General features: G+C 51.8%; 3 protein-coding genes across 7 annotated transcripts in view; 2 read left to right on the top strand and 1 right to left on the bottom strand.

Annotated features, from left to right (window-relative positions):
• The window catches only part of ECE2 (endothelin converting enzyme 2), a 30,822-nt gene extending 14,072 nt beyond the window's left edge, over positions 1 to 16,750 (bottom strand). The window contains exons 1-3 of one of the 4 annotated variants that reach the window (XM_047787825.1): positions 16,528 to 16,750; positions 10,529 to 10,812; positions 8,608 to 10,010 (exon numbers count right to left, since the gene is read on the bottom strand). In XM_047787825.1, the coding sequence (XP_047643781.1) occupies positions 9,723 to 10,010; positions 10,529 to 10,812; positions 16,528 to 16,723 (768 nt within the window). In that variant the 5' untranslated portion in view covers positions 16,724 to 16,750 and the 3' untranslated portion in view covers positions 8,608 to 9,722. Of the gene's footprint in view, positions 1 to 155; positions 275 to 8,607; positions 10,011 to 10,528; positions 10,813 to 16,527 lie in introns of those variants that run through there. The other 3 variants (XM_047787834.1, XM_047787816.1, XM_047787807.1) reach the window with 3 other exon arrangements.
• CAMK2N2 (calcium/calmodulin dependent protein kinase II inhibitor 2) lies at positions 6,742 to 9,090 on the top strand. Its single transcript, XM_047787846.1, has 2 exons — positions 6,742 to 7,168; positions 8,057 to 9,090. The coding sequence occupies exons 1-2, from the start codon at positions 7,000 to 7,002 to the stop codon at positions 8,125 to 8,127; spliced, it is 240 nt and encodes a 79-aa protein (XP_047643802.1). The 5' UTR covers positions 6,742 to 6,999; the 3' UTR covers positions 8,128 to 9,090.
• A 730-nt stretch (positions 16,751 to 17,480) lies between the features above and the next one.
• Positions 17,481 to 23,977, top strand: ALG3 (ALG3 alpha-1,3- mannosyltransferase). 2 transcript variants are annotated; one of them, XM_047787783.1, is made up of 9 exons: positions 17,481 to 17,667; positions 20,335 to 20,434; positions 20,533 to 20,680; positions 20,790 to 20,950; positions 21,417 to 21,537; positions 22,186 to 22,391; positions 22,547 to 22,623; positions 23,441 to 23,585; positions 23,729 to 23,977. In XM_047787783.1, exons 1-9 carry the CDS (start codon positions 17,577 to 17,579, stop codon positions 23,889 to 23,891), a joined length of 1,212 nt encoding a protein of 403 aa, XP_047643739.1. In that variant the 5' UTR covers positions 17,481 to 17,576; the 3' UTR covers positions 23,892 to 23,977. The 2 variants fall into 2 exon arrangements, with proteins under 2 accessions (XP_047643739.1, XP_047643731.1); XM_047787775.1 differs by having other exon boundaries at positions 17,486 to 17,704.
• Positions 23,978 to 23,989: the final 12 nt, after the last annotated feature.

Here is a 23,989-nt window from a genome sequence, read left to right as displayed (position 1 = left end):
CTGGCCGGCCGGGCTCTCTGGCCTGGGTCCCTCCGACCCTCTGCCCGTCAAGTCGTCGCCTCTTCTCCGCGAGCCGGAGCCCTTGCCCGACGCCGCCTGCCCCTCTGCCTCCCCCTCACCGGTCCTCTCCCCGGGAGCCCGGGGCCCCCACTCACGTTGCCACCGCCCAGCTCCTGCAGCGCAAGGCTCATGGTGGAGTCAGGGCCCGCGGCACCTTAGGGCTCCCAGCGGCTGGCCCTCGCCCAGGCCGCGGCCTCGGCCCCCGGCCCGGCCCGGCCGCCGCCACCGCCGCCGCCGCCGCCAGCCATCGCAGCTGCACGGGAGCCCCTGGCTCGGCTGCCGCCGCCCCCGCCCTCCTGCGCCCCCCCTCCCCCCGCGGCGCCGCGCCTGGGGTGGGGGGACGTGGGGAGGGGGAGGAGCGCTCCTGCCGCGCCCGGCCATCCACCCGGCGGCGCCCAGACCTCGCTCTGGTGCCCGAGGCCTGCCCCGCAGAGCTGCGCCCAGCCTGCTGCCCCAGCCTTAGCGAGCCGACCTCCAGAAACGCGGGAGACTCCCTTTCCGCTCAGGGTCGGCACCCCATCCAGCAACACCCTCCCGCAAGCCATCGTAATTTACATTTCTTTGACCCAGGCCCAAACCCTGCTATTTCTTGGCCCAATTCCCTAAATTGCAGGCCCTCCCCATCCCCCTTAAACACCTTTGAGAAATTATGCTCTCTTGGGGAACATCATGCCCCAGCTGTCCGCACAGCCCCTTTTCAGCCAGCATATACAGAGCAGCTCGCAGGAGGTGACTCACATTCAGGGTGTTGGCACGGTATCTACACAGGGAGATTGTAGACCCAAAGTACACAGGCAGGCACTCAGCCCCACACACGGTCCACACGCGCGCGCGCACGCGCGCACACACACGCACACTCACAGAATGCACACACTGCTTGCTCACGCACAGGGTATACAGCCCTAGGCACCCAGAGCCAACATATGTACACACATACACAATAAACACGTGACACACACACAGTGCTCGGACAGCATGCACACAGTTGACACTGACTCCACCCTTACATGTTGCTTCAACACTTCACTTTTACTCTCCAAGATAATTGTTGTCATCAGATCATCTCACAAAGGGAGGGTTACAGATGGTGACAAATCGGCAGGGAAAAAAACAGCTATGCACAGATATTTAAAGAAAAGACATGCTAACACTTCTAACTTGAGGAAAGCAAAGCACTTTATTTGGGTGGTTTACAAAAAAAAAAAAAAGCCAAGCAATATTTAACTGAAAGGCAGTAGTGTGGCATCTATGCATCTGCCATCTGCCTTCCATATTGTCATTCCTTAATCAGGCCTGGTGGCTTTGCAGTCTGCTTTACTAAAGAGTGCCTAGTGGTTTTTTTTTTCCCCCCATGATTTTTTTTTTTAAAGTGCCTCATCCTCTTCCCTCCTCTCTTTTGCAAGAGTATGTGGTTTTGACCTGAGAAGACTTGGAGTGTTAACAAATCCATCCCCTATTTCTTGACTCTCTCCTCAGTTCTGAAACATCTTGCTGCAGGTGGTTCTAACATGGAATGCTCTTGTGGCTGAGAAAGGGTAGATGATGAATGGATCAGCCTGAGAAATGTTGGATTGCTTTCTTTTGGCATCTTCCACCCCAAAATTGCATGTTCTCAAAGAGGAGACAGTGTCATGGTTAGGATGAAAGATTCTGGATTCAGACCCAATTTCCTCACTTGTAAAATGGAAATGAGAGCAATACCTATTTCAAAGGATGGCTGTGAGAATTAAATGAAACAATACTTGTAAAATGCTTAGAACAATGTCTGATGCATAATAGGTACTCTAGCTGCTATTATTATTGTTGCTGTTATTATTAAAATCCTACAGGTAGAAGTGAGAATTATGTGGCTGGAGGAAGCCTGTTCTGTTTCCCAGAGGGTAGAGCAGGCACATGGGTTCAAGGACTCCCTGAGCAAAGAACTTTCACATCCAGCTGCACTGTAGCCTGCAGTGGCATGGCCTTGGGGTAACCAGAGAGAACAAGTCTCTGGAGTTGTTCATGTTCACTCTGATGATGTGCCATCGCATCACTCACTTCTTTCCCCTCTCCCCGCAAGCCTGGATAAAGGGAAACATGGCAGCAGTGTCAGTTCTGCCATGTGGGAAATTCCACATTAGTATAAGCAGTGCTACTTTATAAGGACTTCCTGGCCACAGGCTCATTAGAAGTAGTCCCGTTGGAGTTCTCTCGTGGTACAGTGGGTTAAGGATCTGGTGTTATTGAAGTGGCTTGGGTTGCTGCTGTGGCACAGGTTCAGCCCCTGGCCTGGGACTTCCATAGGCCGTGGGCACGCTCAAAAAAAAAAAAAGAAAAAGAAAGAAAGAATACCATCTCATTGCTACTGCAATGCCATGCTGGAAGTAGCAAGCTTGTATAGCACTTTACCATGTGCCAGCCACTGTTCCAGGTGCTTTACATCGATGTACTCATTTATCCTTAAGGCACTTATGAAGCCATTTTACAGATGAGGAAAGTGAGGCATAGAGAGGCACACAGCTAGTAAGCAGTAGAGCTGGGATTCAAATCCAGACAATCTGACTCCTTTCTGGAGATCGGTCTGGCAATATGAATCAAAAGGAAAATACGCTACCTCCCAACATTAATTGCTAGTCTTCTGCCACATCTTCTAGGGAAGAGAAAGCACATAGTTTTCTTTTCTTTCTTTCTTTCTTTCTTTTTCTTTTCTTTTCTCCCCCCCCCCACTGCCCCCCGCTGTCCCGCTGTTTAGGGCTGCACCCATGACATATGGAGGTTCACAGGCTAGGGGTCAAATTGGAGCTGCAGCTGCCTGCATAAACCACAGCCACAACAATGCCAGAGCCGAGCCTCGTCTGCGACCTACACCACAGCTCATTGCAAAGCCGAATCCTTAACCCACTGAGTGAGGCCAGGGATAGAATCTGCAACCTCATGGTTCCTAGTCAGATTCATTTCCGCTGCTCCATGACAGGAACTCCAAAGCACTCAGTTTTCAAGCAAGACAGATCTGGACTCAAATCTGGGCTCAGTTCTTTATCATTAAGCAATTTGAAAGCTTTGACCTTTCCCTTTTCTTCATCTGTAAAACTGGAACAATCATTCCCATCTCAGAGATTTGCTGGAAGGATGAAATGCAGCATGTAACAAAGAAGCTGGTCCCTACTATTACAGTGTTCCCAGCTTCACTAGGATTGGCCTAAATGGACATTTCCTTTCCATGCCTCTTTCATGACCCAATTCATTTATTAGGTTCACAACTATTCCACACTAGAGGTTAACTACACTATGTATAAGAGGCTTGGAGGTTGCTCTATTCCATAATTCTATTTTCTTTCCTTTGTGTTTATAACCTTTGATTCTGTTTTAGTCTCTCATTCTATTATTTTCTCTCTTTTTTTCTGCTCTTCTTTTTCTATTAGAGTAATTTTTTATCTCCTTTTATTTTTCTCAAAATTGATTGTGAATTGAGAGGGAAAGGAAAAATGTCTTATATGTTAATCTCCAAGAACACTATAGTCATGAAGATAACAACAAACAATAATGCCCAGTGTTGACAAAGATAGGGAATGTGGGCACTTTCATACACTACTGGTGGCTTATAAACTGATAGTCTTTGTGGCAATATGAATCAAAAGGTGTGTACGTGTACATATATATATGTATGTGTATGTATGAATTTTTTAATGGCCACACCTGCAGCATATAGAAGTTACCAGACCAGAGATTGAATCCAAGTCCCAGCTTCAGCAATGCTGGATCCTTTAACCCACTGTGCTGGGCTGGAGATCAAACCCGCACCTCTGAAGTGACCCAAATGAATTTTCACTTCATGAGCAGGGATGTAGAACTTCAGAATTTTGGAGTTCCTGTTGTGCACAGCAGAAACGAATCCAACTAGGAACCATGAAGTTATGGGTTCCATCCCTGGTCTTGCTCAGGGGGTTAAGGATCCGGCATTGCCGTCAGCTGTGGTGTAGTTTGCAGACGAGGCTTGGATCTGGCATTGCTGTGGCTGTGGCGTAGGCTGGCAGCTGTAGCTCCGATTGGACCTCTAGCCTGGAAACCTCCATATGCTGTGGGTGTGGCCCTAAATTGAAAAAAAAATTTTTTTAAATAGAGGATCACAATCTAAAAAACTTCCTCCAAGGAATTCCCCTCGTGCCTGAGAGGGTTAGGAACCCAACTAGTATCCATGAGTATTTGAGTTTGATCCCTGGCCTCGCTCAGTGGGTTAAGAATCTGGTGTTACCACAAGCTGAGGCATAGGTCAAAGATGTGGCTTGGATCCAGTGTTGCTGTGGCTGTGGCGCAGGCCTCAGCTGCAGCTCAGATTCAACCCCTACCTAGCCTGGGAATTTACATATGCCACAGGTGTGGCCCTAAAAATGGAAAAAATTAAAAATTAAAAAAATTAAAAATTTCCTCAAAATTTCACATAGTTGAAGCTTATACTGTATCTTTGCAATTTTGCAGTTGTGTCTTTTGCTTTAATCATGGATCCAGCATGCATCTTAAATCTATTTAAGAAGGAGCTAAGCAAATGAACTCCAGGTTAAATTGTTGTCCCTCCAGTCTCCCTCAATCTGGGAGGAGAAAAAAGAACTGTATCAATCACCCACCCAGTGCTCTCATCTTGGCAAGAAGCCTCATTTTCCCTTTAGTACTTTTGGTCAGGGGCAGCTCATTACCTCCTGAAACAACTCACTTCACCTTAGGACATGTTCATCTACAAAGTTGTCTTTAACAACTAGAGGCTCTGTCACCTCTAGTCTTCACACTAGAATATGGAGGCTCAGAGAGGTTCCATGAGAAAAGACTAGAAGGATTTTATATATGATTTTTATGTGATTTTCTGTATTTTCCTAAAATGTTAAGTACAAATGAAATAATTTTTTGGCTGTGCCCTCGGAAGTTATGGGCCTAAGGATGGAACCTATGTGACAGAGGCAACACAAGCCACATCAGTGACAACAGCAGATCCTTAACCAGCTGAGCCACAAGGGAACTCAAAAATTTACTAATTTTTTAAACTATAACTGTGGGGCCATCAGTTCAAGGTCACACAGGAAATGGCAGAGCCCGGATTGGAACCCATTGGTAGACAGCCTCCCATGGCGGTGAAATTTTCTGGGCTCTCTCCTAGTGACCCTAAGTTCCAGCTTCTCTTGTCTTTTCAGGTCTGGAGGTTCCTCTCACTCCAGCTGGCCCTCCACCTCCAACTTTTGTGCTTATCCCAGAGACTAGGGCACAGCCCTGGAGGGTTTGATAGGGATAGGCCTCTTCTGTGATCTTGAGTGAGGGTTGTACAGAGGCATCCTCTGTCACTCCTTATTCTGGCCTTCAGTGCCACTGCTTTCGCCTGTGTGTCCCTGGGACTAACACTTGGAGCAGTGTTGTTGAAGGGAGACCCAGCACCAGGAACCTCACTAGCTCTGTGATTTAGAAGGAAGGAGGAAGATTGCTTTGGGGACGATTAAGAACCAGCCACCGAAATCCAGATGATGATTACCCTTATCATTGCTGTCGTCACTGGCGTCGAATATGAGACATCCCCTTCCCTCAAGGCCAGAGATTGCGTGACGAAGCCGCCGACGGCCAGCGGGGGCTGGAGGCTGGGGGCGGAAGACAAGAGTGTGTTACGGTCGGTGTGGCAAGAACTTTCACGTGATCCCTTGCACCCAGGGCGGGGGCATCCTCTATCCCTCCTGCTCCGGACACACACAGGCGAGCGCCGCGTCTTCAGGCGCTCCGGGTTTCCCCGAGTCACCTGCAGCCAGGGTGCCCCCCGCGACGCAGTCATTCATTCCTCCTACACCGCAGGCGCTGCTCCGGCCTCGGGGCTTGGGGAAACCGCAGCGCGCGGCAGGCGCTTTGAGCCCGAGTTTCCGCGTCAATCTCGGTCTCTCCTAGGAAGGGTCTGCGTAACTGGCCCGACGCGCTCTCACCAGGGCAGATCTCCACCCCCAGCCCTGTTGCTAGCGCCGAAATTCGGGCTCAAAGCGCCCGACGCGCCCTCCAATTCTCCCAGCCTCTGAGGTCCCTATGTGCCACCATGGAACACAGAAACCAAGCATGGAGGCAGATACAGAAGGGCAGAGACACTTGAGACAGACGTAGACAAAGACCATGACACAAAGCAATATTGGGCACCGACCGAGACGGAGATACACACAGACACACAGAGATAGCCTGACATAAAATAGACACGCAGAAACACAGACTCTAGATGAACAGTTTAAGACCCGAAAAGCAACCCCATACAAGCGCGCGCCAACAGCGGGGACACCACCCATTGGCCTGAGCGATTCCCGCGTCCTGCGGGTTCCCACACACTCCTCCCGGTACCCGACCCTTCCCTTGCCGAGCTTCCGGTGTCCCCTACCCCCTTCCCGAATGCTGGCCCTCCTCTAGCTTTGGTGTCCCCGACCCGCCCCTCGGGAACAGGATTCTCTCCCGCCTCCCTCAGCCCCGCCTCTCCCCGCCAGATCCTGCACCCGTTGGCTAGTACTATTCGCCTAGCCACCACTCCCGCCACTGTGCAGTACCCTCCCATTTTCGCTCCTTTGCCTCCGCAGAGAACTGGGCACGCTCCTGTCCGCACCACCCGCCCCCCGCCTCCCTCCCTCCCCTGGCCGGTGTCCGCCCCATCTCCACTGCGCCCCGCCCGCCGCGCTCTGCCGCAGTCGGGCGCTCATCGTCATTCCGCTCTCGCCGCCGCCGCCACCCCCGCCCCCAGCGCGCCACCCCCGCCCGGTCCCCGCCGCCGCCACCGCCGCCGCCGCCTGCCCAGCGGCCGGGGAGGCGGAGGTGCGGGGGAGGAGGCCCCGCTTGGCTCCGCAGCCCCGGATGCTGCATGACTTCATCCTTCCGCCGGCTCCCCTGATGAGCTAGGGCCGGTCCGGCAGCTAGCCCGCCGCCCGCGCCCCGCTGCAGTCCCGCGCCCACCCCGCGCCCGCCATGTCCGAGATCCTGCCCTACAGTGAGGACAAGATGGGCCGCTTCGGCGCCGACCCCGAGGGCTCTGACCTCTCCTTCAGCTGCCGCCTGCAGGACACCAACTCCTTCTTCGCGGGCAACCAAGCCAAGCGACCCCCCAAGCTGGGCCAGATCGGCCGAGCCAAGAGAGGTACGCGGCCAGGGCCCGGATCGCCGCTTGACCCAGAAACCCTCCGCCGGGCGCCCCCCGGCTGCGGTTCCCCGCCAGGCGCCCGCAGCTCTTGCCGCAGACCAGCGCAGCCAGCCGCTCGCCGGCCGGGGTTTAAGGGGAGGGTCCCTGCTGCAGTGTTGTGTCCCGCTCTTCCCCTCTCTTGGGAACGCAGTGCCCCGGATTCGATGCTCGCCACCTCTGGAAGTAGAGCCTTGGCACCCAGGCGAGGGGGAGGGGCCGGCCGGGGCATTCGGGGCTGCCCGAAGTGGGAACATGGGGCGACGGGCTGCTTCTTCAGGATCAAACGCTGAATCGGTGTATGCTACGGAAGAACCTTTGGGTGGGGAGAGATGTTCGACTGGAGAGTGGGCGAGGGGCTGGGAGTTCGATTGTCCAGATTGTTTGCATGGGGAATGGGTTCTGTTGGTGCCAGGATCGGAAAAGGGGTTCGAGCCGCAAGAGGGTTAGGTTGGGGAGAGGGTTGGAGTAGATGGAGAGTCTGTTTGAGGAGGAGGTTCTGTTGAAATGAGGGTGGAAGAGAGGGATCCCATGAGCAAACGCATTCCGATTAGCTCGGACGGAGAAGAGCTCGGGGGGCGGGAGGGTTTGGACTGGTAAGATGAACAGCGGGAGCCTTTGGAAGAGGGGCGTTCCTCCACAAGAAGAGGAGGGGGGGTGTCTCTAGGAGCTGAGGTCAGCAGTGGGTTGAGTCGGCAGGAGAGTTGGAATGGGGAAGGCACTGTAGCGGAGGGGTCTACGGGGCGTCGCTGGGCCAGGAGCAGTAGCTGAGCAGGGTGCGAGGCCCGGGGCCCATTCTCGCCGCCGCCCCTCGAGGCCGCGCGGCTGACGCGCTTTCTCCCTGCGCAGTGGTGATCGAGGATGACCGGATAGACGACGTGCTGAAGGGGATGGGGGAGAAGCCGCCGTCCGGAGTGTAGACGCGCCGGCTCAGGCGGCGGGCTCCGGGCCCAGCCCAGCAGCGGCCAGGAGCGCAGGCCGGCGATGCGGCTGCGGGCGCCCCCCGCCCCGGCCCAGGCGCCCGCGGGCGGGGGCTGCAGGGCCGCGCCGTCTCCGGGTCACAGTCGCTGCCGCCGCCGCCAGGCACTCCGGAGCTGTCCGCTTCAGCACCACGGCGGCGGCGGTAGCGGCGGCGCGGACCTGCCCGGAGCCCGCCGCCGCTTTCATGCACTTTAGAACCTCGGGCCGCAGCCCCTCCCCGCACACCGGAACGGACACAAAGACCCGCAGCCCTCAGCCCCCGGTCCGCCCCCTCCCGCACGGCTCCCCTGACCCGCCCCCGTCCCAGCAGGTCTGGTCTGCAGACCTGCTGCCAGCCGGTGTCGGACCTCGCGCGCGGCCACCAACGTTTGGCTGCGTATTTGCATGAGCTTCCTATCCACCTGAGCCCAGCCCTCCAGGCCGCTTCTCACCCCCACCCTTGTCTGGCGTGACCCCAGCCTCAGCCTCTTTCTAAGGGACTTCCTCAGCACATTTGTATTTTTATATCCGACTCTTTGTTTACTGATTCCCCTCATGGTTCATACCCTCCCCCCACAGTCTCGGCCACGCTCCTCTGCGCCTGGCAGATAGGATGGGTGTTGAGGCTGGGATGGGACAAGCCCCCAACATGGTAACCAACCACAGAGCCAGTCTGCCCATGCCTGACCCCAGGAGGCTCTCCGGCAGACCCCTTCCCTCAAGGTATCACCTTCCAAGGGCCCAGGTCTGATTTTACCTTGGACCCCTGTATTCTGCCCCTGGGAACCCAAATGGGGGCTGTTCTGCATCTTTGGATGACACCTGTGGCCCTGGAGATGTTCTCAACCCAGGGGTGTCCTTTGTAAATGTTCCTCCATCCTCACTGTACCAGGAGTGTGTGAATAAACACAGACCTCCCTGTGTGTGTGTGTGTGTGTGTGGTGTAGCTGCTGCTTTAGTTTGCCAGGAGCCAGGCCCAAATGGCTCTGATTCCTTCTGGGATGGGGAGCAGGTGCTTGGGAATCTCAGGTGCATGTTACTGGCAGAGAAAGGCTGTCAAGTAAACAAAGCAGGCCAGTCTGGCCTAGGAACATCATTACAGGGCGGCCTCCTTGGGTAAATAATACAACCCAAGCAGGATAAGTCACCAGAGTTGAGGCTGCAGCGGGGTTTAGAAGCATAAAGCAATCGAGATTCAAAATCTGCAGCCTCCTGTGGATAAATCCAGGTTGGATGGGACTCAGTAAAAGGCCCCAGGGAGGCAAGTCTCCAAGCATGGCTGGCATGCAGAGGGGTTGTGCTGAGCTTTGCCCCTGAGGATGAACACTGGTGATTTGGTATGATGGGGAGGAAGTTGGGGAACCCATGAGTGATCCAAGGAAGTCAGAAATCTGGGATTTGGGTCTAGTGTGGCCTGGCCTGTAATTTTTTTCATGTGAGGTTACTTCCATCAGCTCTATCTTAGGCATGAGGCCCCTGGGATGTGAGTACCTTGGACCCAACCCTAAGCCCTGAGTTAGGAATTCTGAATAGTTGAGTCCAAGACATAAAGGCCTCACAGCTGAATGGCACTAAGGAATTCCTCATGATCTGAGTCCGAGAGGAAGCAGGGTGGAGTGGGAGGTCTAGGGGGTGAAAGGATCTGGGCTCCAAGAGCCAGCTGGGCCACACTGAGCTCTCCACCCTTATGCATGAGGTAGAAATGGAAATGGAAGCCACTGCCATAGGTTGCATGCCTCAAGGACCAGCCATAACGAGCTTGGGCATAGTGTCTTGCCCGGAAGTGAGGGGCAGCAGAGGTCATTGAGATGAACCGGCCCCCAGGGACCAGCACTCGGCTCACCTGCAAAGCAGATAGAGAAGCCATTGGTGAGAAGCCCACCTCCAGGTTCTCAAAGGTCAGTATTGCTCCAGATGCCTTCCCAGTGTAATCTCAGGTACTACCCTACATCCAGTAGCTCAGGGCTTTCCATGGCAAAAGAGTGAGGCTCCTTCTCTGCCCTTGGTTGTTCCGTGGGGGTAGGGATATTTTAGACAGGTAGGAGCATGGAAGTGATGTCAGGTGCAGGGGCAGGGGGCACTGCTTTCCTGTCAACTGCTCATCCTCTCTATCTGGAACCTGTCTGCTACCTCATCTCTGTGGCAACCCAGTAGTCAATCATCAGCCTGGCCACTCCAGCCCCCTCTGAACTCGACCCAGCCTAACCCCTCCGTTCTTCCAGGTAACCACTGTACTAAAGGTGACCCACTACTTGCTCCAAACCATGCCTCATTCTGGCTTCTGAGTTCTTCCAGTTTCCCAAAAGCTCAACCCCTCCTCCCCACCTCTTGATCTGCCCTCTTCCCTCATTGCTTCCTCACCTCACTCAGCACCTGGTCCACAGTGTGGACACCTTCAGAGGACACAATCCAGGGATCCTGTTCTCCAGTCAACAGGGCATCCAGCGTGCCCTTCTCAAGCACCACGTTGAAGGACTCACTGGGAAAGCCCAGTGCCCGAACGTCCATGGTCTCCCAGCGCAGCTTGGGCACATGGGCATAGCGAGCCCGCATGGCATCCACCACCACTGACGAGTAGTCCACACTGGTCACATCAGGGAAGCCCCCAAGGAACAGCTCATAACTCAGGGCACTGTTCCCACAGCCTGGGTGAGAAGGAGTAGGTGACAAAAGGGCTAGGTTAGCTTTGGTTCTCACCTCCCCAATTATGCATTCACTCTTGGCCCATTTTCTCTCAGCCCAAACCTTCCAGTACTGAAGGAACAGCATGGTACAAGAGCAGGAGCCTTAGAGTCATACAGACCTGGGCACATATCCTGGCTCCATCATTCCTAGCTGTGTGGACTCAGGCAAGTTGTTACATACCAGGAATTTGGATTTCCTAGTCAGAAAAATGAAGATAACAATACCTAGCTGACATGCAGGATATGATGCACTAACCAAAAACTAAATCAGGTGGAGAGTAGCTGAAGGAGCTCTGCACTTAGGAGTTCAAAGATCTGGGTTCTGGAAGTTCCCTTTGTGGCTCAGCAGTTAACGAACCTGACTAGGATTCATGAGGATGCGGGTTCGATACCTGGCCTCACTCAGTGAATTAAGGATCCGGTGTTGCCATGAGCTGTGGTGTAGGTTGCAGACATGGCTCAGATCCCGTGTTGCTGTTGCTGTGGCTGTGATGTAGGCCAGCAGCTGTAGCTCTGATTTGACCCCTAGCCTGGGAACTTCCATATGCGGCTGGAAAAAAAAAAAAAAAAAAAAGACAAAGATCTGAGTTCTGATAGCCTTAGTCATACAGCCATGGAAAGTTATTCAACTCTCAGCCTCAGTTTCCTCAAACTCATAATGGGGATAATACTGGCACCATTAGAGCCATAATATTATTAACAAATGGATAATATTAGTATTATCCCAATGCCTAACTTCTTAGGGATCCTCAACTATATCAGCCTGGGGAAGACCTCGCATTAGATGTTATTACCTTACTTTGGTTTCCAAGGCAGAATTAACAAGTTAAGGGGAAATTATGTGGGGACTCCCAGTGGAGATGATTCCTTGTTATTCCTTTACGTATAATTGAGCACTACATACTGGATTCTGCTGATGAATAAAGAGTCCCTGTCCTCAAGGAGCTCATGCTCTGGTGAGAGGAACAGATGTGTAATCAGGCAACTGCCACATAAGGCAATGAGTGTTTCAATAGGGGCAGGCTGTAAGATCACATAGGATAGTCCCTGTCCCTGCCTTAGGTGGCTCAGCCAACAGGTTCATGGGAACTGACAACTCACCAGAGTCTTGAAGACTCCTAACACTCTGGTGGGAAGTGCCTGGAAAGCAGTCCCAAAGGAGTGGAGATTAGAGGAGTGGATGTGGACCTACTGTCCAGTGGGCATGGCTTCCTTCAAAGGTCTGTTGGCCTTTTCCAGGTCAGCATCAGCCAGAGGACAGTCCTGGAGGACAGTTCCTGGTGGCCTCACATGGGGATCCCCAGCTCTTGGGATTAGATTGCCTTTAATCCCCATTTGCCTCCCTAAGAGGATCACAGATTTAGCTGTAGGGATAGCCCTAATCTAGCAGACAGAGCTTGACGCCTGGATAGGGTACCTAGAGGCTGCCCCTTCTTGTGTTCCTCCTCAGGACCTGGAGCTCAGGAAGAGTACTATCTTGCCTGGGAGAATTCAATGTGTGCTTCCCAACAGTGGAACCACAACAGGCTCTGGGATGAGAGGTGAGGATGGCTGAAGAGGAAACCCTAACTTAGTGCAGGCTGAAATCCCACTGGGTTTTCTGGACCCACCGTTCCTTCACCACCCAACCTGACCTCATGTGCCTGCAGAGCTCTGCCTAACTGTGGACAACCCCAATTTCCTTTCCTTGTTTCCTTTGGTAGGAATGGTATCTTCCAAGACAACTTTATTAAAGATAAAGAGAAAATCAGACTTGACCACAGAGCCAAGTTATGTCTACAAAGCAGTGATTTCTGACTCTGCTGCCTCAGTGGTTTGGGGCTACCAACTAAGATGAGCCTAGGAAAGGTCACTTCCTCCCTAGGTCCACTCTTAGGGAAGCAGGGCCCTGGAGAATTGAACCAGATCCAAGAACCCATCATATGTGAGTCCAGAGCTAGGTGGATGCTATCTCAGCACCAAGAGATTGAGGTGTAAGCTAGACTACCAATTCGCTAATTTATATCAGGAAAAATAGCCATCATGGGGTCTGGACAGCCAATCCTCTGGTCAGTCACTTCTGTCTCTAAAGGAAATACATATTGAAACCAAATTATAATTGCAAGGTTCTACAGAGTATGGAGTCAAGAAAGAAGAGAGAACCAGAGAATTATGACAACAAAGCTGGAACAGCCGCATGCATTTATCTGCCAGGAGGAATCTACCCATAGGGACCAGACGCACAGGTCCTCAGGCAGGGCACTCTTTCTCTGAGCAGTCCTGAAGAAAGTGCCTCTCTGACTCCCATCTTCAATAATAAAAATGATAGCTAGGGAGTTCCCGTCGTGGCGCAGTGGTTAACGAATCCGACTAGGAACCATGAGGTTGCGGGTTTGGTCCCTGCCCTTGCTCAGTGGGTTAACGATCCGGCGTTGCCGTGAGCTGTGGTGTAGGTTGCAGACGCAGCTCGGATCCCACGTTGCTGTGGCTCTGGCGTAGGCCAGTGGCTACAGCTCCGATTGGACCCCTAGCCTGGGAACCTCCATATGCCGCGGGAGCGGCCCAAGAAATAGCAACAACAACAACAACAACAACAAAAATGATAGCTAACAGTTGTTGAACACTGGGTCCTATGCTAAGTACTTTATAAGGATGTCTCAAGTTTTGTTTTTTGGTTTTTTTGGCGGTGCCCACAGCATGCTAAAGTTCTGGGCCAGGAATTGAACCTGTGCCATGGCAGTGACCTGGGCCACAGCAGTGAAAATGCCAGATCCTTAACCACTAAGGAACTCCTCTCAGGTTATTTATTTATTTATTTATTTATTTTAAATGGCCGAAACCACAGCATATGGAAGTTCCCAGGCCAGGGGTTGAATCCAAACCACAGCTGTGACCTATGCCCTAGTTGTAGCAACTCTGGATTCTATAACTCACTGTTACGGGCTGGGGACTGAACCCATGCCTCCGCAGCGACCCAAGCCACTGCATTCAGGTTCTTAACCCACCGTGCCCCAGTGGGAACTCCAAGTTACTTCTGAAGTAGTTTCATGCAGAAGATACTATTATAACAACCATTGAAGTATTTTAGCCTGCAAAGCCTAAAATACTTACTATTTAGCCTTTTTCAGAGAAAAATTACTGACCTCTAACCTAGACTAAGTCTCATAATATTTATCACTAACGTGGATAAGATTAGTCGGGGGTTTTCATGAGGATTAAATAAGTTAGAAAGGGCCCACCACATTCCCTAGCACCTACCAGGTGTTTAATTAGTTTGTTCAGGTGTAATACAACATAAGATGCTCCCAAGCTGTGGGTCCTGTTGTTAGATCTTGGGAATCCCACCTGGAAAGTTTTCCTTTTTGATTTTTAGACATTTCTCTCCTCTATCTAGAAAAGGATACTTCCCAGCCAGACAGATTTTTAAGGCAGTGTTACCCTGCCAATTATTGGCATGAGAATCAGCCTGCAGGCTTGTTCAAAATACAGACCCGTGGGTAATACCTTAGACCATTCTTGGAATTAGAAAGCCCAGTGGGGTTCATTTTTCCAGGTTATTCTTTTTTTTTGTCTTTTTTTGCTATTTCTTGGGCCGCTCCCGCGGCATATGGAGGTTCCCAGGCTAGGGGTCCAATCGGAGCTGTAGCCACCGGCCTACACCAGAGCCACAGCAACGAGGGATCCGAGCCGCGTCTGTGACCTACACCACAGCTCACGGCAACGCCGGATCGTTAACCCACTGAGCAAGGGCAGGGACCGAACCCGCAACCTCATGATTCCCAGTCGGATTCGTTAACCACTGCGCCACGACGGGAACTCCGTTTTTCCAGGTTATTCTGATGCACACTAAAACTTGAAAAACAGAGATCCATGGTAAATCTACGAATAAATGCTACGGTTGAAAACCACAAAATTCAAGAGTTTTTACCTCTGGGGTGACAGGGCTTGAGGGACCACACAGAAAAAACCTTGAATATGCAAGGCATTTAATTTTGCCAGGAATTTTTGTAGGAGTCTTTCATACTCATTCAATCAGCTAAAAAGCCTGATACATAAGTATATACTCTTTTTTTTTTCCTAAAAGCTGAGAAAATTGAGACAGAAATTTACTTTGTCAAGGATTCCACAGCTAAGAGTCCATGATTTTTTTTTTTTAATTTCTTTCTAGGGCCGCACCTGAAGCATATGGAAGTTCCCAGGCTAGGGGTTGAATTGGAGCTGCAGCTGCCGGCCTACAGCACAGCCAGATCTGATCGGCATCTGCACTTATGCTACAGCTTGTGGCAACACTGTCCTTAACCCATTGAACAAGGCCAGGGATCAAACTGGCATCCTCTGGAGTTCCCATCGTGGCTCAGTGGTTAACGAATCTGAGTGGGAACCATGAGGTTGTGGGTTCAATCCCTGGCCTTGCTCAGTGGGTTAACAATCCGGCATTGCCGTGAGCTGTGGTGTAGGTTGCAGACACGGCTCAGATCCCGAGTTGCTGTGGCTGTTGCGTAGGCCAGTGGCTACAGCTCTGATTCGACCCCTAGCCTGGGAATCTCCATATGCCGCGGGAGAGGCCCTAGAAAAGGCAAAAAGACACACAAAAAAACAAAAACAAAACCTGCATCCTCATGGATATTAGTCAGGTTCTTAACCCACTGAGCCACAATGGGAACTCTTTTTAAGATTCTATGATTTTGCCATTATTCTGCAGTTAAGATTACATGTGCCAAGATCCCAACATAATTAGCTGCCTCCAGCATCCAAGTTCTTAAGCACTAGATTATACTTCCTTTCTAGTCCTAGAAATGTTCTATTTCTCAAACCAAGTAGGGTATACACACACATTCGAGTTATTATTTATACCTTACATATATATTATAAATGACTCATATATGGGAAATATTTCACTTAAACATATACATGCTTTTAAAAACACCAAAATAAAAACTATAATTAGAAGGAAATCTGTTGCTTAATCAAATTTCACTGGAGTTCCCAAGGCTGGAAGAGTGAGAGAACCCCAGTATGGGCAAGTGGACCTCTCAGAGCCCCACCTTACAACCCATTATTTGTTCCTTTGGAAAAAATCACACCATCATCCGCAGCAATCTCCCCTCAGAGAGTGCTGCCCCTGTCCTCACTGCACACGGCAGGGCGGGGTGGGGGGCGGAGAATGGGGCATATGGATGCGTAGGACCAGGTTTGTTAGAGTTTAGAGTGAAAAGATCAGTCTCTGAGTGACGATGGCTCCCGGTGCCCAGCCGGGCAAACATAAAAAGCCCTAGGCATTGCGCTCGAGGTACCTGCACGTGCCCTATCCAACTTGAATTCCCAGTTCCATTTCTGGAAGTGAACCCAAGGCTCAGAACAGGTTCACGATTCGTCCTGTCTTACAGTCAGCTAGCGCTGGGACTTGAAGTAAGTCCCCTGAGCTCTCTTAGTGCTGGAGGCTGCCTCCCTAGGGGCCGGAACCGAGTTATGGGTCACCTACCCACTTACTACATTCAGACTCAGACTTTCTACGGGGGAGGGGGGTGGCGGTCCCCGGACTAAGAATCTCTTGGCACCTGTTTGCCCTGGCAACTACTGCAGAGATTCTGAAGGTTCTGGGTCTTCACTTCTGACTAGGGCGTCCTCTGAGAGGGGCAGGCAGAAGCGAGGAGCAGGAACAGTCCCCTTGGGCTGGGCAGTCCCGAGACTACCCACCTAACACAAGGATACGGTCCTCGGGCCGCAGCTCCGGCTCTAGGAGGTCACGGAAGGAGGAGAAGTCCCCGAACCACTCGTAGGGGGCAGAGTCTGCAGCGCCTTGGTAGCGCTGGTCCCAGTACTGGACTTCGCGGTATCCGCTGTTCTTTTCTGGTAACTCCAGCAGGGGCGTGGAGGCCCTTGAAGAGGCCATGCTTGCCGCTTCTGGGTTCGCAGGGCTGCAGGTTCTCACATCTGGGCGGGGCTTGGCGCTTCTATGTAACCAATCGGAATGGTGGCATGTAGGAGGCGTGGCCTTTACGTCTCCGCCCAGCACCAGCAATTGCTCAACATAAACACGTGGAACTTCCGTTCTCTGTTAAGTGCGCTGGGAAGAATCCTCCGGATGGGGAAGTCATATCGTCCAAACCCTGAGTCCTCCGGCAGCATTGCTAACTTCTGAGCCACAGTCCTGGTGTCGCACTCACTAGGGCTCGTCACTCCCCTTCTCATACTTTGTTTGATTGGCTCCTCCCATTAAGAAGTCTGAAAATTAATGAGGGATTTATTTCTTCCCAGTATTGAGCACCCAGAGAACTCTGAGGGATGGCGGGAGTAGCACAGGTCTTATCCTCCAGGAAAGATTGGCATGTACGCTGATATTAACGACACAGGCTAAGTGTTATACTGGGCCGGGGAGATGGAGGGGAGAGACAGGGCGCAGACAAGAATGTTCCTTTCCGGGCAAACTTCGATCCACATTAGCCCCTATGGGTCCAGGGCTAAGTATGTACTGAGGAGTGACATTATTTCTACTTGTAGAGTGTGCACTCCATAGGGGAGACAGATATAGAAGAAGTGAATTTTGGAGTAAGTAAGGACTCTGACAACTCCAGCCTACGCTCAGTCCGTTGGGACATGCAGCGCGGGAAGCGGAACCCAAATACCCAAGGATCGGGCTTCCGAGGTAGCGGGCCACAGGAGCGGTGCACCATCAAGATGGCGGCGAGCCTGCGGAAACGCGGCCGGGCAGGTCCCGCAGCCCTGGCGGCGGGACTGTGCGGGCAATGGCTGCGGCGCGCCTGGCAAGAGCGGCGCCTACTACTGCTGGAGCCACGCTACACGCTGCTGGTGGCCGCCTGCCTCTGCCTGGCGGAGGTGGGCATCACCTTCTGGGTCATTCACAGGGTGGCATGTGAGTGCGCCGAGGGGGAGGGGAGGGTAGGGAGGGGGACCGAACCCCCGACCCAAACTGGGACCTAGATTTAGAGCTCTTAGACCCCTCATCCACTCAATCTTCAATGCAGGCCTTTATTTTTTACCCCAGTAAAAACTAAAGATTGCTCCACTGAAAACGAAACCTGATCTTAATCCCTTCCAGAAAATTTGGGTCCAATTTAATGTACTGCTGCTGCTGCTTGTCTCTGTGAATTTGGACCGGTCACTTCTCTTGCTGTGTCTCAAGCTTCTCATCTCTTCAGTTCTGAGGTCTCGAACTCTCTTCTTAGCGATAGCGTTTTGTGATCGCTTGAGTCATTTGGCATTATTGGTGGCTGCTTTCCAGGCTGAAAACATTGGACTTAAAGCTTTCTTGGTTAAGATAGTTAATTCAGTACATATTTGTTGAGTGCTTATTATATGGCTAACACTATGCTAGGTGCCAAGAGTATAGTTCGAAAAAGATAGACACATTTTCTGGTTGTGTAGGCCTGGACAGAGATGTATTAGTATAAAATTACAATGCTGTCGTATTCATCATGATAGTAAGACAGTGCTATAAAGGACACAAGAGGGCACTTCAGCCAGGCCTTGAGGAGTCAGAGAAGGCTTCCTAGAGTCTTCCTTGAAACATAAGAGCTAGTTAGTTGAAGAAGAGAAAAGGAGGGGGGAAGAGAGAATCCTGTATCAAAAATCTTCAATTGAAAGAGAAAGTTGGGAGTTCCCGTTGTGGCGCAGTGGTTAACGAATCCAACTAGGAACCATGAGGTTGCGGGTTCGGTCCCTGCCCTTGCTCAGTGGGTTAACAATCCGGCGTTGCCGTGAGCTGTGGTGAAGGTTGCAGACGCGGCTCGGATCCCGAGTTGCTGTGGCTCTGGCGTAGGCCGGTGGCTACAGCTCCGATTTGACCCCTAGTCTGGGAACCTCCATATGCCGCGGGAGCAGCCCAAGAAATAGCAACAACAACAACAACAATAACAACAACAAAAGACAAAAAAAAAAAAAGAAAGAAAAATGAAAGAGAAAGTTGGAGTTCTGTGCTGGCGCAGCAGCAATGAACCGGACCAGTATCCATGAGGATGTGGGTTTGATCCCTGGCCTTGCTCAGTAGATTGAGGATCTGGAACGCTGAGGGCTGTGGTGTAGGTCCAAGTTTCGACTTGTTATCTGGCATTGCCGTGGCTGTGGTCAGTAGCTATAGCTCCAATTCAACCGCTAGCCTGGGAACTTCCATATGTTTTGGGTGCAGCCCAAAAAAAACAGAAAGGGGAGGGAAAGTCTACTTTGTTTGAGGAACTGAAAAAATTTTTTTAGAGCTGGAATGTAAAATCAAGTAAGAGTAGAACAGACAGATAAGACTGCAAAAGTTGAGGCCAGATCATGTAGGAATCTGTAAGCCCATGTTAAGGAGATAGATCGCAAAATGGCTGAGAATTTAGGACTCCATGAGTTTCAGTCTCGTCTACCCTTCCTAGCTCACTGATCTTGAGCTAGTCACTTAACCTCATAAATTCATAATTTCCTCTTCTAAAAATGGGAATAATAAAATTTGGTCTTGGGGTTCCCGCTGTGGTGCAACAGGATCGGTGGCGTCTTGGGAGTGCTGAGTCAAAGGTTTGATATCCTGCCCTGCACAGTGGGTTGAGGATCCAGGGTTGCTGCAGCTTCGGCTTGGGTCATGACTGCCGCTTGGATCTGATTCTGGGCGCAGGAACTCCATATGCCGTGGGGCGGCCAAAAATGAAAAATAAAATAAGGTTTGGTCTTCATCTTAAGGAATCATTGAAGAGTTTTAAGCAGGGAAACATGATATGGTTTCTATTATAGGAAGAGCTCTCTGGTTGTGGGGTGGAAAATGTATTGCAGTGGGGTGAAAGTGGAAGCTGGGAGCCTAATTAGGGAGGTTTTTTTGTTTGGGTTTTTTTTTTTTGTCTTTTTGCCATTTCTTGGGCTGCTCCCACAGCATATGGAGGTTCCCAGGCTAGGGGTCTAATCAGAGCTGTAGCCGCCGGCCTATGCCAGAGCCACAGCAACTCGGGATCCGAGCCGCGTCTGCAACCAACACCACAGCTCACGGCAATGCCGGATTGTTAACCCACTGAGCAAGGCCAGGGATCGAACCCGCAACCTCATGGTTCCTAGTCGGATTCATCAACCACTGTGCCACAACGGGAACTCCTATTTAGGGAGCTTTTGCATCACTGAGGCTAGAGATTATGTTAGGCCCAAATTTGAGTGTGTGATAGTAGAAATATTTAGGATGAGGAATAGGCAGGACTTGGTGACTGAGGGTTGCAAATGAAAGAGAAGGAAGTGTCAAAGACGTTTCCCAGGTTTGTGACCTGGGCAGCTGACAGGTTAATGGTGCCATTCATTGAGCCCAGAAAAAGGAACAGATTTGGAGTGGAAGATTACGAGTTGCATTACAGACATGTTGGAGTTTGACCTGAGAATGTGAATGACATTCACCCAGAGAATGTCAGATAGGCAGTTAAGAGAAGGAGTTGTGATAGAAGTCCTGAGAGTGAGCCAGAACCAGGTGCTTTGATAGCCTGGGGCAGACAAGTTCTGAGCTTGAAGTAACCACACCATGCTGTCCTTTTCCAGATACAGAGATTGACTGGAAGGCCTACATGGCTGAGGTGGAGGGCGTCATCAATGGTACCTATGACTATACTCAACTGCAGGGCGACACTGGACCTCTTGTGTGAGTGGGGATAGGAGGTTCAGCGAGGATGTGAGGGGCTGATTGGATGCTGGGCTGGCTAGCTTCACCCAGATTCACGTTCGTTCTCCTCTTCCCAGGTACCCAGCCGGCTTTGTGTATATCTTTATGGGGCTATACTATGCTACGGGCCGGGGCACTGACATCCGCACGGCCCAGCACATCTTTGCTGTGCTCTACCTGGCCACCTTGCTGCTTGTCTTCTTGATTTACCACCAGACCTGCAAGGTGAGTCCTCACTACCAGGAACAGGGGACTCCAAACCGGGAGGCTTGGGGAATGGGACTGGCTCAGGGTTGGTGAGCTGACCTTGTTTCCCACTGTGCCTACCTCTTAGGTACCTCCCTTCGTCTTTTTCTTCATGTGCTGTGCCTCTTACCGTGTCCACTCCATCTTCGTGCTGCGGCTCTTCAATGACCCAGTGGCCATGGCACTGCTCTTCCTCAGTATCAACCTCCTGCTGGCCCAGCGCTGGGGCTGGGGCTGCTGCTGTTTCAGGTCAACACCCCTCCCTTCTGGCCCCTCTCTCACATTCTGTGTTTTCATCACCTTCTCCCCAGATTTCTGCAGCAGAGGACCTAAGGGAGTGGTCCCGCAGTGTGGGTCAGTTAGGGCCGCACTGGGAGAGTCCAGGATCTATAAAAAGTGCCCCCCTCCCCAGGCCCCCAACACACACACCTTCCTCCCTTCCTCCATTCCCTCCAGACAGCATCTATTTGTTGGGGTTGGTCTTTGCATATTCTAAATATTCCACATATATTTGCTCACTCCGTCTGAGTGTCGAGACAAGGTATCGGCTCCCTCCCTCTAACCCCTGCCAGGCTGTGCTGAGTGTGAGCTCCCCTGGGGCTTCCTAGCAGGTGAGGGGAGGAGGTGCTATGGTGATAGGGGTGTTATCCATTTTGGGGCAGGGTACATGGCCCTGGAGCTGACCTCCACTCTTCCTCTCCCTTACCCACTCCAGCCTGGCGGTGTCTGTGAAGATGAACGTGCTACTCTTTGCCCCTGGGTTACTGTTCCTTCTTCTCACACAATTCGGCCTCCGTGGGGCCCTCCCCAAGCTGGGCATCTGTGCTGTCCTTCAGGTATCCCCTCCTTACCCCTCCCCCCCCCCTTTTTTTGTCTTTTTGTCTTTTTAGGGCCACACCAGCAACATATGGAGGTTTTCAGGCTAGGGGTCTAATAGGAGCTACAGTTGCCAGCCTACACCACAGCTCATGGCAACGCCAGATCCTTAACCCAATGAACGAGGGCAGGAGATTGAACCCACAACCTCATGGTTCCTAGTTGGATTCATTTACACTGTGCCACGATAGGAACTCCACTCCTTCCCCTTTCAAATGAAGGGGAGGCCCTTCTGTCTGGCCTCCTTTCATCCTTGAGCTTTCCTCAAAGCCAAGAGACAGGGTTGATTCTGGGCTGGGCAGCCACTACCTCTGGGCTTTGGTTTCATTAGCTGTAAAACAAGGGTGTTGAGCTAGAGGGTCTATGAGGGTCTTTCTAGCCCTGCCCATTTATAACCTGGAGAATTCAAACTTCAAGCACTATTGTTACCTGCTTCCTTGACTCCTTTGACCCAAGGCTCTGGTCTTTGTGGGTGGGCTGGCTTTCCTACTATTCCTGATGGGAATTAGGAAACCTCTGAGACCTGTACCCTGTTCCCACTCCTTCAGTGATTAACATGAGGCTGAGGGTGAGCCTGGGCAGCTCTGCTGACATCACACCATCCTCAGGTGGTGCTGGGGCTACCCTTCCTGCTGGAGAACCCCATCGGCTACCTGTCCCGCTCGTTTGACCTTGGCCGCCAGTTTCTCTTCCGCTGGACCGTGAACTGGCGTTTCCTCCCCGAAGCGCTTTTCCTGCATCGTGCCTTCCACCTGGCACTTTTGACTGCCCACCTCACTCTGCTCTTGCTCTTTGCCCTCTGCAGGTGGCACAGGTGAGAAGGGGGAGCAGTGCCATGGGCAGAGGTGGGGGAAGGCGTGAAGGACTTAGGCCTTTGGGAGATGTTGAGGAGATGCTGAGCTCATGGGGTGAGTTTAGAGCCTGGCCCATGATGGGAGCTTGATTAATGTCTCAATGGCTTCTCCCCAGGACAGGGGAAAGTATCCTGTCGCTGCTGAAGGATCCCTCCAAAAGGAAGGTTCCACCTCAACCCCTCACTCCCAATCATATCCTTTAAGTCAATGGGAAGGTAAGTCTTGCTCTCTCCAGGTGCAGATGGGGTCCTGGTCAGCTAGGCTGGTGACCTGGGGAAGGGAAAAGAAGGTACCAGTAATAGCTACAGGGCACATGTGTAGAGCTCCTACTCTATCAAACACTGCAGAGCACTTTATTCTTTTTTTTTTTTTTTAGCTCTTTAGGGCTGTACCGCGGCACATGGAGGTTCCCAGGCTAGGGGTCTAATTGGAGCTGTAGCTGCCGGTCTCCACCATAGCCACAGCAATGCCAGATCCGAGCCTCGTCTGCGACCTACACCACAGCTCCCAGCAACACCGGATCCTCAACCTACTGAGGCCAGGGATTGAACCCAAAACCTCATGGTTCCTAGTTGGATTGTTTCCGCTGCACCACGACGGGAACTCCTACTTTATTCTTTAATTCTAAATATTACTGAATTAGCATTATGAGTGCCCCCCTGCGCCTGGTGCTGTTCTAGGAGATTTACATGCATTCCTAACATTTAAAGTTCACAAGAGACCCTGAGATAGGGAGATATTTTTATTTTTATTCTTATTTTACACACAGTAAAATTAGGGCATTAAGAGGTTAAGTCATTTGCTAAGGTCGCATAGCTAGTAAGTGAGACTCATTAGGCCTTACGGTCCTAGGTATTATTGCCTCCACATCAGATTGAGGAACAGGTGTGAAACTTGTCAAAAGTATACATCTCAGAACAGCAGAGCCAAGGGGCTGACCCCAAAACTTTTGCCCCTCTGCTGTGAAACCTCCCTACCCTTTCTGCTCTTGGCCTTGACCACCATATACAGATTGTTTCTACCCTCTTCACCTCCAACTTCATTGGCATCTGCTTCAGCCGGTCGCTTCACTACCAGTTCTACGTCTGGTATTTCCACACACTGCCCTACCTCCTGTGGGCCACGCCTGCACGCTGGCTCACACATCTGCTCAGGTACCAGCTGGGACACCTGGGGAGTGGGAAGGGCTAGGGAGCTCCACCCCCCATGACTGACCCTGAAGGGGCAGGGGGTGAGCTGAAGGGCTGCTGCAGGTCTAGAAACTGGACACGACCTGGAGCTTATTTCTCATCTCCAGGTTGCTGGTGCTGGGGCTCATTGAGCTCTCCTGGAACACATACCCATCCACGTCCTGCAGCTCTGCTGCCCTGCACGTGTGCCATGCTGTCATCCTGCTGCAGCTCTGGCTGGGCCCCCAGCCTTTCCCCAAGACCATCCAGCACAGCAAGAAAGCCCACTGAGATCCACCTCTTCCCCTCCAGCCCATTCTCAGGACCCTGGATGGGGATGGACTCTGTACCCTTCCCAATAAACCTGACGAAGTCCACTTCTGTGCAGC

Source organism: Phacochoerus africanus, chromosome 1, assembly GCF_016906955.1.
Source record: "Phacochoerus africanus isolate WHEZ1 chromosome 1, ROS_Pafr_v1, whole genome shotgun sequence".
In the NCBI taxonomy this organism is placed as follows: Eukaryota; Metazoa; Chordata; class Mammalia; order Artiodactyla; family Suidae; genus Phacochoerus; species Phacochoerus africanus.
Note: the sequence above shows the minus strand (reverse complement) of the source record. Positions and strands in the feature narration are given on the sequence as shown.

Coding starts and splice junctions, on each gene's coding strand:
- CAMK2N2 (XM_047787846.1), top strand. CDS start 7,000: ATGTCCGAGATCCTGCCCTACAGTGAGGACAAGATGGGCCGCTTCGGC. Junction 7,169..8,056: donor GATCGGCCGAGCCAAGAGAG/GTACGCGGCCAG, acceptor CTCCCTGCGCAG/TGGTGATCGAGGATGACCGG.
- ALG3 (XM_047787775.1), top strand. CDS start 17,509: ATGGCGGCGAGCCTGCGGAAACGCGGCCGGGCAGGTCCCGCAGCCCTG. Junction 21,538..22,185: donor GCATCTGTGCTGTCCTTCAG/GTATCCCCTCCT, acceptor CACCATCCTCAG/GTGGTGCTGGGGCTACCCTT. Junction 22,392..22,546: donor GCCCTCTGCAGGTGGCACAG/GTGAGAAGGGGG, acceptor GCTTCTCCCCAG/GACAGGGGAAAGTATCCTGT.